The following is a 14673-nucleotide window of genomic DNA, read 5'->3' as shown; positions in this document are numbered from 1 at the left end:
TGATCTAATAATTGACCTTACAATAAAATACGGACCACACAGTCATACTAGCGGTACTGCTGATTACTTTAATATTGTCCATTATATATTTCAAACACGTAGACTGTCCGGTAATGCACCAAATATACGGCACCAACGCCGGTATTCATTATTATGCATTCATTTTAAACTTTCCGGGTTTATTTAGCTGTTCGTTATTCATTGAAGCGTCGTGTAATTAATTGCAATAGAGATATACGAATTCGTTCATTATTAATCAACGCTCAATGTATACCGTGCGAAATATAAACACCGACGAAATACAAAAACCGTTCCGGCTCATGCTGAGCGAAAATCACGAAATTCGCGTAAAAAATAAATGACTCCATTTTGTGACGGGTGCGACTTTTCACGGGGTTGTTAGCTCTAACGAGCTTCACGTGACGAGCCACGTGACAAATGTACTGTCATTCCGGACGAATTCGAAGCGAATAGATTCGCAGCGAAACTTAACGATTTCGTCGTTTCGGCGCGGGTCCGGTTTTATGAGACGGTAATCCTCTGTAGCCCGTTTTTTTTTTTTCGTGTTAAACCCTTTTTGTGCATGAGAAAGTTTTTTAAAAACACAATACTTTCCTTCGCTACACACTCATACAGATATCTACGTAGTAATTGTAAGTTAAGTGAATTAAATGAGAACGGATTATAAAGTCCCAAAAAAACCCCACAACTAAGAAAAAGGCAAATTAAATTATATCTATTAAACTACGTGATTTGCGATAAAATGTTTACTTGAGATTTACTTATTTATTCATTTTATATTTATTGTTAATAATTTTACTTACTATGTAAAAGTTAAAATAACAACGCGCAGATTAGACGCTTCTAGGGTCTAAAGGGTCTTGAATAGATACCACGGACCGCAGAAGGGACCCTGACTCACAAGGTGGTCAAATAAGCTTGTTAAGGTGGCTGAAAGATGAAGGCCGCTACTAACCGGACAAATTTATAAGTGAGGCGTATATCCAGCAGTGTAAATCATTCCGCTAATATGATGATGACCAGAGTTCCCCAAACTTTTTCGTGTCGTAGACCCCTTGCCATGTATTTCCGTGTTGGGTAGACCCCCTACTTACCTGATATTGATTTCCTATAAATTTCTAACTGTCATGATTGGCGTAATTTATCTATCTTTGCTAACTACGAGTACAAGAATAAAATTTAATAAAAAATTAATAAAAAACTTACTTTCCACAGCACTCTCAAACAAAATAACACTGACTCACTATAATTTGTGTGATATACTATATCTTTATATTTTTTAAAATATTTTCTTAGCACTTTCCTTTTCAAGATTCAGGAAACGAATAAACGTATTTGTCCCACATTCGTATTTATAGAGTGACGAATTGAACAAGTCAGTGCAAGGTAGCGAAGTTCTGAGACTGCGACTCTCAGGTTTTTAAAAGTTCAAAATGTATTGCAACCACAAAGCGAATACTAACATCCTACAACTTACACAATTTATAAACATATATAATTTTTTTTTTTACTTCATAGGTACTTTTATAAATAATGTAAATGTTTTGATATTATAAGACAGTATGATGTAAGTAAATAGGTACTATCAGTGTATGTGTTGAGATCTACTATTGTGGACCCCCATTTTCATTTCATGGACCCCCAAATTTTTTTTAGCTGGCGTCGACCCCTTGCAGGTTCTCATAGACCCCTAGGAGTCGATATAGACCACTTTAGGAATTATTGATGATGACGAAGAAAGAAATAAAAGTAAATATAATGCCTAATAAAATAAATAAATAAACTCAAGGAACTGAAGAGGACCTACAAGGATAACAAACCTTACCACTAACAAAGAACTCAAAGATATCTGCTCAAAGGATTTACCTATTCTTTGTCAGTCCTCATTGCCTAACGCCAAGAATCCTTGTAAAAATTTAGTCTATGAAAATCTCCGAGTTGATCTAAAGGAATGCTACAACCATGTGATCGAATAATTAATTAGGCGGTGCACGAAGAAATGACTTTGCCACTTACTGTACATGGCTACCTACCATATATTAACTTAAGCCTTACATATGACCGTCAACCTAGCAGCACTAATTGCTCGCAATAGTGAAACGCGTCGATAAGATGTAGAACGAAATGAACCGCGAAATCAAAGATAGTTCTAACTACAAATTTACAGCGGCATTCTACCTTCATCCATCCTCGATGACGTAAGATCATAATCCAGCTAAATATAAATGAAAATATACAGGATGATGACGTATGATCATAAACCAGCCAAAAACAAATGAAAATATACAGGATGATTAAAAGTCTAAAAGCTTTGAAGTGGTGAATGTATAACCCATTTTCTGTCAATACTTGTATGGTACACCCTATCCAAAAATCATTAATGGTTAGATTCAAAATTAATGATGTAATGATGATATAATAAAAAAACTATTTTAAAATTCGAACGATTAAGTAAAAAATAATTATGATTTACTATCTGTCCATGTAGACTTTATACACTGTTACTGGCCTGTAGTATTTAATAAAAATATATAACACACTTCAGACTAATCACTTTACACAAGGTGTAAAAGTTCAGAATGTACAAGTTCATTCAGAATGTACAAGTAATGGTTTCTAATATTATTTAGATATATATAATGACAATAGATTAACCTTATATTTATTTTACTTGCTTTAATAAAGGCACCAATTTAATATAAAAATTTATGTTCCAAAAAATTTAATTAAAAACTCGTGAGAAATTTGTGGTTTTATTTCCAAAAAAGATAGTTATATAGTTGAGTAAAGAGAGAAAAAAAATAAGTATTTTCACTAAAGGTAACCTCACTCCGATACCGGGGGTGTTGATTAAAGCCGACACCAGCTTCCTCCGGGTCTTCATTATTTTTCTCATTAGTACAGAGCCGCCTCGTGCGATTAAAGATGATGGCAGCCCTAAAGCTGCGTGCACACTGACGCTTTTAAATATAAATCTTTATTAACAAAATTTAAGTATGCCAAATATGGTAACATTTTAATTTTTAACTTTAAATTCATTCTACCACTTTATTTTATGATTCATTATCGTTATCATTAAAGACATCAGCCTCTATCGTAATTTTACAATAAGACACACAAGAATTCGAGGCGATGCAACAGCGTCGTCCGTTTAACTTTAAACTTTAACCAACTATTCTGTTCACTTTGTAAGTGAACAACCTAGACTGTACTTGTTGGTCTTGCGTAAGACCAATAATGTTTAACGCTTGCATACCTTCCCCCACGTCGATAAGTGCAATTTTAATAGCCTGCAGGTAATTCAGAATCGCTTCACCATGAAAGCGACCAAAGCGGAGTCATATCATCGAAACGTGGACATGCAGAGCGACTTCAACCTTCCGACTATAACGGAGTACTTCGGAGAGTTGTCAAGAAGATACTTCCAAGACGCCATACACCACCTGAACCAGCTGGTGGCCCAAGCAGCTAATAAAGTACCAGAAAATAACCCAATAATAAAATAGTGTAGGCCACGCCACGCACTACCTGACCCAGACTTAGTTGACCAATAAATTGACTCAAATTACCCAAACAAGAGGGCCAACTGAAAAGAAAATTCCAAGAATAATTTCGGAAGAAGAAATAACAAGCGACAGCGGGAACGACGGCGACGCATCGAGTGCTACGTAGCGCATCAACGCGCCAGAAGGCGCATTTAGTTTTAAGTAGTTTTAAAGATAAGTGACAAAAATTGTAATCGATGAAACTATTAAAGCCTTGGACGACTACCAGTAAGTTCAACATTCCTGAAGAAAGATTATCGGTCTATGGTCTACATTCGAGAACCTTAAGGCTTCAGCCGCTTTTATGCAGTCCAATTTAAAATCTACAGGGAAGGCATATGTCCAGCAGTAGATGTCCTAAAGTTGAAATTATGCTAATGGTATAAGTCTAAACACAAATGTAAGGTCTTAACTAATAAAACATTAAAATAATACACATAGCTCACTATTTTTTACAACGTTGTCAAAAACGTAAATAAAATCTCATGTCGTTAATTTCTACGAATTAAAAGTAAAAACTTTGTCCAGAAATAGAATCAATTAAGTAATTTAAACGATAATAAAAACTAATCAATTATAAAAAATATCATTTATGGAATTTTAACCATTGTAGCATTGTGTGAAGAACCAGTAAGATAATTTTTTAAAATAAATATAGAAAATATAATAATAATAAACATGAACATTAAATATATTTGTTCGTTGATTAGGAGTTGCGTTTGTTTACAATCGTAAACAGGATATGATAAACTAGTTTTAAATTAAATAACTGTATAAGCCAAAAGCTTATATAATTATAATGACATTAACCGTCGAACCGATTGCGCAATACTGTCCTAAACAAAATGTGTTTCTATATCTGTTCTCTGAAACCAAAGTTCAAAAAAGTCCCTATTAACATAAAAAATTATTATAGTTATTTTTTAAAACGCTATGTACGAAATGTAGATAATGTTAAAGTATCTCATTTATGTTATTTCACCGAAACTTAGTCAAAAACTTTCTTTGAATTTTTAGACTATATTTACAAGACATAAGACACATGAATGTTATTAATTTTTATAATATAATTTTATATATATATATACATCTATATATAAAAATATATTTGTGTGTATATATGTTTTATATATATATTATGTGAAATACAGATATACTATTACTAATCGCTCAATCTTTTGACTGCCATAACATATCCTTCTTCTCTGAACACACTTCTTGTCTATCTAGATAGTAAATAACTACTCAAGCTCGGAGCAGAAAATTGCATGTAATTATTTTCCGAATTGTCTGCCTGTAGGCTAAAGGCATTCAGGTTACCCTGTTTTATTGTCTTATATAGTTTGTATTATATATATTTTTTTTTATATTTTTCAATTCAGAATTCAAAAATTCTTTATTAAACATGCTATGTGTTACATCTATTACAGACGTGAAGTTGAGTCTACTGTATGTATATATTTATATATGTATATATCTATACATGAATATTACATATATGTATGTACATACCTATATTTATCTATCTCTATTTATGTAGGTAGATAGATAACACATTATACACAAAGCAAACACATAAAAGAAAAATAGCGATGTGCAAGGTTAGCATTAGTAAAAAAAAACAAGCTGTTAACATCTTTCTCTAGGCTACATTAAAGTTGTAGATTTCGTAAGCAACTATGTACGCATTTACAGTAAATTCTTAGGTGATGACTAATTTATTATGCAATAAATATATCAAGCAAAAATAACTTAAAAATAATCTACAGCAGCAAGAACGTTCAAAGGTTGTGTTAAAAACTCAACTGATAGCCGTTTAAACCTTCGTAGACTCGTTTTAAGTTTAAAAATACCTTTACGAAGAAGGTCAGTTTGAATCCATTTTCAAATTGGGCTCTTTATCACAATAAATGATCCAGTTTTATGAACAAAAATGTATAAAATTGCAATGTTTTCATGTAAATCATCACTTAGGTTTAATTGAACGCACACTAGTTCGTTTACTATCTTGCGTAAATAAATTATTTTTTATTGTAACATTAATATAGAACTACTAAAAATTAATTACCATCAGAAGAAACAAATAAACATTTCGTTGCTCGCATCGGTTGAACCCTAAAGTGACTTCATGTCACTTATATGAAGTAATATTTTATTTATATAACTGTTATAAGGACTTCGATCTAATTATACAATTGTGTGAGTAAATCAGAACAAGTTGATATACATATATAATCGTTATCGCAAGCACTTCCTCGAGTAACGGAAACGCGATTTGTCATAAATGTTTACAGCGAGTAGTGTGTGCTTAAATTATTAAAATCGTTGGATACGACCCTGGACTTAAATTATTTCAATTATTAAAATTAACAGAATCGACAACGACTCAACGTATAATATATATGTTGAGTCGTCGATTCTTTTATTATTTATTAGTACGTCTAGAGTGAGAGAACTACTAACGCCGTCTTTCGGAGTCGGCCGAAACTACAGAGTTCCGACATATAAATGCCTTGCTAAAAGGCTTTAGGGTTTTAGAATGGACACCAGGACTTCCAACAAGATGCACAGACGACCATATTAAGGTCTCCAGAAAACGCAGGATGCAACCCGCTTCGGACCGGTCCTTTTAGATATATATGAGGAAGATCCATGTTTAGCAGTGGACCTATTTGATGATGACGATAATGCAGCTATACATGGCTTTAAGTGACCTAAAAATATAAGCGTCACATTTTTAACAGAAATGAAACAAAGAAAAAATGAGCGAATAAACTAATATATTTGTCCGATTTTAAAATGAAGCATGCGCACCCTACATTTGCACAGATTTCATGTTATTGGCTACAAAATATTAAACATGTCATTTGTTTTCATTTATCATTTATCTCGGTTGCAAAACTCGGAAACAGTGGATTGCAGATTATTCTTATATAATTAAATATGGTGTTCTATTATAAAATCGTTGTGGCATTGTGTCTTATTTATTTCAGTTATGTAAACAGTCAAAAATGTACAAAAAGGGAAGTGTGAGTAAAGTTCTGCTAAATTTATGCAACACTTACAATGGAACATTTAAATTATTTTTTTGTTAACAGTAAGAACATTTCATTCTACATAACCATGTATTTATTTAGCATTACAATATTTTTTATCATTACATTGTGCTTATATTAATGGATGGTGATGGTTTAATATCATCATCATTTTAGCCAATAAACGTCAACTGTGAGGCATAGGTCTCCAATAAAGATCGCCACGAAGACCGATCGCTGCGATCTTACCTAAGTCCTGGGTCCACCTACTGTTGACTCACCTTACTACCTCCTACTACTACTTTATAATAGTATCAATATATTATTGCATTTATTTATTGTTACATAGTAGAGAATTATGATAATATTTAAATATCAATAAGGTAATGTACCATAAAAATGCTCAAGTTAATCCAGAGAACAATACAGAGAACTACGCTCGAAGTTTCGGTGCGAGATATAAATGTAAAAAAGCCGATTTAAAACGTTTAAAACCAAAAGTGGCGGTTTAAAACCCCAAATAGATCTTTTTAAACGGTTTAAAACTCGCCTACTAAAATATAAGAACAGTGTTTTTACACATCATTATCGACAATACTTGGTCGCGTGTTAGTTACCTATGCAGTTTATACCTATGTAGGTAAGTATATTACATATAAAGTACTATAATTATAAAGAAACAATATTACATACAATAGATTAAAATATGTACCTAAATCATAAAGAAATTGTGGATAGGAGTTTTGACCTTTATTTCCAAGTAGTTAGGTCTACTCAAAGGTCTCTTGACGTCTCTCCGCGTGAGAAGTGCAAGTGTGTGAGTTTGGTTTTAAACCGAATGAAACTGATCGATAAATCTTTTCAAAATAACCAATATAGTTAACTAGGTAATAGATTTTCAACTTAGCTAGGTAATGTCTACGCTTGGAATAGATAACGTGTTACATTTAAGAAAAACATAGTCGTCAACACTAAACGTTTAAAATCGAAAAAAATGGGTTCTTTCGGTTTTAAACGGTTTTTTTCGTTTTAAACCGATTGGTTTAATTCGTTTTAAACCGGCCTTACATCTATAGTGCGAGATCGAATCGAAAATGAAAAGATATGCATAAAATATAAAGTCATCGATGTAGGTCGAAGTGTTGCTTGTCTGAAATAGCAATAGGCATATTGCTTGTTCAACCGATGTGCGTTTGTGCCGAAAGGTTTTCGAGTGGTAATCACTGGGTAACGTGGCATAGGCAGGTTCCCAACTAAGCAGACCGTCGACATAGTTTAAGTCGCGAGATGTCGCTTATTGCAGACAACGTTAGAACGATTACCGTGGCAATGTTTGGAACAACTTTATATATTGCATTGGAAGTTTATTGGCTGAAAAATAGAAGATGATACTGTATTTTTTATGGTTGCTGTTTAAAATCAATATCGTCTAGAAGTATAACTATTATTACATCACACACGTACACTTTCACTCTAAAATATAAAATAAAAAAAGACATTTACACAATACAGGTAGTTTTTAGTGGCTTATATAAAATGTTTTTTCATTTTCTGTTACATGTTGTAACATTAATAATTATTAAATATAAAAAGAACTAATTACTCATACATTTTTATTTATATTTGTATAATATTCATTCAATACTTTATAAAGGTTAAATTTTGAATATACAAACTCATCCTACACTTCCATGTCAAAACCGTGGAATTCTTATACTGTATAGACTATTTAAAGTAAGATGAACAGTTTTATATTTTAAAATCAATTAAAGTTATAACTAATTAATTACAATTAAATCTTTAATTAATTCCAGAGTCACTCAGATGGTAGTTGAGACCTATTTCCGCACTTATACCGTCACATACAAAGGCTGTTGGTCGATGTGCACTAAAACGAAAATTAAGACCATGCTTGATTATCGTACGATGCCGGTAAGTAATAGCAACTTAAGAAATAATAAAAAAATAACTTAATTATTGATTTGTTAACGCTAATGTTCATATAAAACCATTATCATTTGTACGTCACTATAAAAATTCCAGAAGATTCAAGAAAGTCAAGATTTTTTCAAGATTAATTCAAGAAAGAGTAGTTAGCTTATGTGTTATGTTTTCGCGACAAATTACGTATGAAAAAGATATATATTACCATCTAATTGCATAAAATAGATTATAAAACCTATCATTCCCTTATAATATTATGGTGTATAAATCTTATAATAAATAAGTTATACCTACCAACAGGTTCTCCTGTAAAGTTGACAGGATCCATTTAAAATCGATGTAATCATTGTAATGTAAGTACGTTCGCATTCGTACCTGAACTTATTTCAATGGCGAAATTTTAAAGGAAAATAAAACAAACAAATTACTTCACAAAACATTTTTAATTTAGTATTCATTCATGAATAATATAACATACATATATTTTATTTACAGAAAAAGGTTGTGAAAGTACGTGAGATATGTTGTGACGGATACATAGATGTCAGTGATTACTCTTGGAGGTAGGCAAAAATTTCTTGATGAAACATATAAATAAATTACTAAGTAAGAAAAGGTCCAATATTTAGCCACTTCCGTACATGCAGTAGTAGTCGTGCAATAAAGTGCACCCCCCGCCAGCCCATTAGTGCCAATCGGTGTAACATAACTCCTGAAGATGCCCCGTGGAGGGGTGAAGCGCGTGTTGAGTGGTTCGGCGGTGGCAGTTGTGTAATTCGCATTGTTTGCCGCATACGCATTTATCATCGGGCTGGCAAGCGGTGCACTTTGTTGCACGACTACTACTGCATGTGCGGAAGTGGTTAAATATTGGTCCTTTTCTTACTTAAACTCAGTTAAAACACAATAATGTTTTATTTAGGTGGATTCCGATAGTATCGATTCTGGGTGAATTACATAGTTTAGAGCATTTTTTTTCTTGACTTTAAACATTTTTCTAGTAATAATAAGATGTTATATGTTCCAGTATCAATTGCAAACCTATATGTATGCCGACTTGTACGAATGGTTACTGCAAGTCGCCAGGAAAATGCGCATGTAATGTTGGTTATAAGGTTGATTTAGAAAATAATCATGTTTGCCAACCGGTATGCACAAATGGCTGTCAAAATGGAAACTGCGTAGCTCCTAACAAATGTGAATGTAAAAGTGGTTATATTCAATACAATGGAACATGTCAACCTTTTTGTTTAGAACCATGTGATAATGGAGTATGTATTGCACCCGATACATGCGAATGTCTACCAGGCTATAGAAAATCTGAGGAAAACTTTTGTAAACCCTATTGCTTTAGTGGATGCCCTAATGGAATTTGCATAGCTCCAGATGAATGTCGATGCAATAGTGGCTATCAGCAAGTCAATGGAACATGTAAACCAATTTGTACAAAACCTTGTAAAAATGCAACATGTATTGCTCCAGATACATGCGAATGCCTTCCTGGATATATAAAATCCGAAGGTATTTGTCAACCTTCGTGTTCCAGTGGATGTCCAAACGGCATATGTATTGGACCTGATATATGTCAGTGTAATGACGGATGGATTAAAAATGAAGAAAACGATTTGTGTATTCCACAGTGCAAGTTTTGCGGGAATGGAACTTGTGTTGCTCCGAACACGTGTGAATGCTTTCCTGGATATGAAATAGATGCCAATGATACTTTTAGTGATATAATGTGTGTTCCAATTTGTCACAATTGTATAAATGGTTCATGTTTTACTCCAAATGAATGTACATGCGAGCCGCCTCTAATCGCAAATAAATTACCAATAAATGGTTGTTCAAATTTCTCTATGGAATGTTATAAAACTGTTTGTGTTGAAAATTTACCAACATCAACAACACCTACGGAAGTAACTACAGATGAATCTACAGAATTTAATAAAAATGATTCTTTTGAATCCACAAATACACCGGAAAATTCGTCTAAAATATCATCAGTGTCGAATAACATTGATGTTTTACCGGAAGAGGTATATACAACGACGCTAAAAAGTTTGAAAATTAATGTACATTCTACATATTTTACCGAAATCACAGATCCAGATGAAACGTTTTTCAATAATAATGATTCAATTATTAATGATTCGTTAAATATTTCTAATTCGACATTTAAGATTTCATCCAAAGATGAGTAAGTATTTTAAAAATTAGACATTAATTTATCTAGTAAATATAATATAGTTCATTCATAATTTAATTTTCAGGACATACTTTTGGATTTATGTGGTTGCCCCTATACTAGTGTTATTGATCTTAATGTTGACAATGATTTTATATAAAAGAAATTCAATAGCGAAATGGATAAAAGGTGGCAGCTATGTAGTGCAAGGTACGTATTAAAAGCTAAGTTAATTGAATCATAAATAAGAAAGTCAAACAAAAGAAGCAGGCATAGCTCAATGGATCGGCAAGTTTTGGTGCAGTCACCATACATCTGTAGTTTGATATCGCAGCTTCTAACGCAAGGGCAATCTTTATTTGATTCGTCCACGAATATTTCGATAGACTTTTTATTCGTTTTAATCTATATTTTAAACTGAGTGAATAATTTTGTAAATTTTAAACATGTTTTAATAAAGCTAAACAAAATTAAATTACCGTTTAATCTTTTAAAAGTCCAAACTATCAACTATATATAGATATGAAGACATTATATTACAATTTATGTGTGAATATATCATGTATCCAAACCCTTCTAATGAACTGCTCTACATTTCTTATTACTTGTTATCACAAATAATTACCCTCTGCGTATGATTTTCTTTTTTATGGTCCCCGTTTTTAAAAACCTTTCCTTCTCGTGCCATATTTTGAGACAGGGACTTTGATTTTACGAAGATTTTCAGTAAAGTTCTATGTTTTTTAGTCCGTCACAATATACCGCATTCTATATTTTTCCTTCCTACACATTTTCTTTCAGTGTTATTCCTTTTATTTACATTCCGGCTATGCATCGACGTTCATCCTTCGCTAAATTTTTTACAATGTTACATTTTATTGTACATTTTTTTATATCCCTCTTTACATTTTGTATTAAAATTTCTCAGTCCATTTTTATTTAAAATCATTTATTTAAAATTATGATTTTTTATACGTCTTATACTTCTATATCATAATTATTTTTATATATCTGTTTATTTCTATGCCTAACCTTTATTTTTATTTTGACAATTGGCTTTTTTTTTGGCTCTGTAACTTTAGATTTAAGTATGCTATAGAGGAGATGAACATGTTTCAATTTCCTTTCAATTTGAGCTCTTCCTACATTTTTCTCGTGAGGTATAAAAATGATCATTTTAAATGGTCCTAGATAGATGATGCTCATCATCGTCCATACACGCCCATTGTAAGGCACAGGCCTCCCCAAAGATATCTATGGAGATGATACCCCTTTATTGCATTAAGGTATTATTATAGGTAGCAGGTATTAAACACGTATTAAATATCTTTTGATATTTGAAATAATACGGATATGGTGCCTATAGTAGATGGCACCAGGATAATTTATACCAATATCACATTACAGAGTATTCATTTTTATTCACCAAGACATTTCCTTCACCCAAAGATATCTATTTGGTACCATAATGGGCACGTTTAGCAAGCGAGTTGGCGATCACAGTGTAGTATTATGATACGCAGAGGACGCTGCCTCCCATTAATATATAAATAAATATGAATATATGAATAAATAAATATGTACCAATGGATTGCAGAAACTGCAATTCGAGTTAAGTTATGTTTACATTAACAATAACATTTAATCCCTCCTCTCTCTTAAATAATTTTTCCTCAAAGCGCCATATTTGAATATAAGATCAAAAGAAACATTGCATATAAATTTCTGCCTTAAAAATAATTGTGAGAGTAACATACAACATTTTAAAACAATTTCTTGTTGTTGTTATTGCAGCCCTTAGATATCCACTGCAAGGCACATGCCCTCCCTAAAGGTATCTATGGGGGGATATACCAAAATCGCCACACTGGGCAGGCGGGTAGACGATAACAGTGCATTATTATGTTACACAGAGAACGCCGCTGCACATCCCCTCGAAAGTTGTTTGTGATCAGTGGCATTCCTACATAATTAATGTACAAAGTATTAATTATGTAGGATATTGTATCTCGGGTATCGAACCCGCAACCTACGACCGCAAGTGTCATTTCTTGCCACTGGGCTAGCGCTGCTTCAAATAATTTGACGGTATATAATTAGAAAGTGCAGGAATTGATTTGTTAAAACATTTTTTTTAAATAATGGTTTTTATACAAAAAGTATTTAATACAGGCGTATTTGAATGTATTAGTTTGTGACTTTTAGTATGTCATAGCTGTTTGTCATGTCAATAAAGAAATAAATATATTAATGATTTTCAGATGACAAACCAAGGGATTTATCTTCATCAACACGAGCCGAAGATATGAGCTATAGAAATATTTTGAGTAAAAAGAAAAACGAATATTCTTAAAAATTATGTGTTCTAAATTCAAATTGTTGTAATGTAACTAACGGCCTTTCTGTTTCTAGTACCTCAATATTCCGATAGTCTCTTGTGAATGTATTTTATTACTTCATATATTTCAATATGTTTCTAAATTTAACAAAGAAGTTTATCAAAAAATATGAGTACATATATAATAATCATTTTAGTAAAATCAGTGATTTCAAAAATATACTACTTAAAACTATTACTACATCAATGTAATCGAAAGGTGTTCAAATATTTCAATCAATGCTGTTAGACTGAATTTTATTTTCGTTTAATTAACGTTATTGTTATATTACTTACTTTTTAAACTAATAATGGTGTTTTGATTTAATTTAAATAAATTTGTTAAGATTCTTATAAATAATTATTATTAAGTTGTGTAATATTTTTTAATTATTAAAGTGAATATTTTTTTCGAAACCTGTCGCTTAACAAGTAAACGGAATCATTGCGATAAGTAGATTATATTATTTATTATGTTTATATATATATATGTAGTAAGTAGTAATCAGTAATAAATAAGGTTATAATGATGTAGGGTGTTTTTTATATTAGTGATTATTTTCCTTCTCGTTTGATTTTACTTTTTTATTTTATTTATTTTTTGTCTTTTATGATATTAACTTGTTTCATCTACCTCTATTAATTTATCACTGCACCGCCTAACGGTTAACTGGTAGAGAATGCCTTCGGCATTAAGTATGTCTTTATATGTAAATTGTAAAAAAGTGTTAAATAAATAAATAAAATAAATAATAAAAATAGAATTTATCTATTTCTGAATATTAGAATAAATTTTATTATAAATATATCTAACATTTAATTTTTATATTTTATTTATTATAAAATATCTACATCAATATTGTTAATAGTAATATAAATGTAGATGTTTTGACAGATAATTAAACCAGATTATTAATTTGCAAGCTATTGCGATATTTATATGTTTGAAATATGAAGAAAAAAGCATGTTTTGACCTTTTAGTGTTTTTAAAATTGAATATATGCCGCATGATGTTCATTAATATATAAACATATATTAAATTAATTCAATTATTCACAGTAACAGATCCGTCACCTGCCTGCATGAAAGTTCAAAGGGTTGTGTCTGTCCCGAAAGTGTCAAACAAAACCGTCAGATATTCTGATTTAGATGTGACCTTATCGAAACTTTCCGAATGCGGTGCGTGTCTAGTGTGAAGTTTTAAGATTGTAACCACAGCGGCATTTTCCGTCGCAGTGTTCGTCTGAATGTTTAATGTGTATATATATACTAATATCACCTGCTTTTCTGCATAACTTACACATTATTCGTTTTATATATTAATCAATATTATTCTTCTGCCTATCTATGCCCTTTCAATAAAACAATGTATTATACAATACATTATATACTCAATCTCTTTTTAATGTAGCAAATACGAACCGCATAAAAACTTAATAATAATAACAAAAAAAACATGTGTTGCAATTAAAAGTAGTTTTCGGTTCGTAATGAAAAAAATATTATTTTTGCGGTGAAAAGGAAGAACAAAAAAAAGTAAATAACTTAGATAATAACTCAAAAAC

General features: G+C 31.5%; 1 protein-coding gene across 1 annotated transcript; it reads left to right on the top strand.

Moving 5' to 3' along the window:
• Positions 1 to 3338: 3338 nt before the first annotated feature.
• On the top strand, positions 3339 to 10890 carry LOC137931850 (epidermal growth factor-like protein). Its single transcript, XM_068775361.1, has 4 exons — positions 3339 to 3497; positions 9041 to 9108; positions 9573 to 10581; positions 10816 to 10890. The coding sequence occupies exons 1-4, from the start codon at positions 3339 to 3341 to the stop codon at positions 10888 to 10890; spliced, it is 1311 nt and encodes a 436-aa protein (XP_068631462.1).
• The last annotated feature ends 3783 nt before the right edge of the window (positions 10891 to 14673 follow it).

The sequence above is a fragment of the Battus philenor genome, unplaced genomic scaffold, assembly GCF_028537555.1.
Source record: "Battus philenor isolate CCGP_79_NKW_IND1 unplaced genomic scaffold, ilBatPhil1.0.hap1 SCAF_8, whole genome shotgun sequence".
Taxonomy (NCBI): domain Eukaryota; kingdom Metazoa; phylum Arthropoda; class Insecta; order Lepidoptera; family Papilionidae; genus Battus; species Battus philenor.
This window is presented reverse-complemented; position numbering and strand designations above follow the sequence as displayed.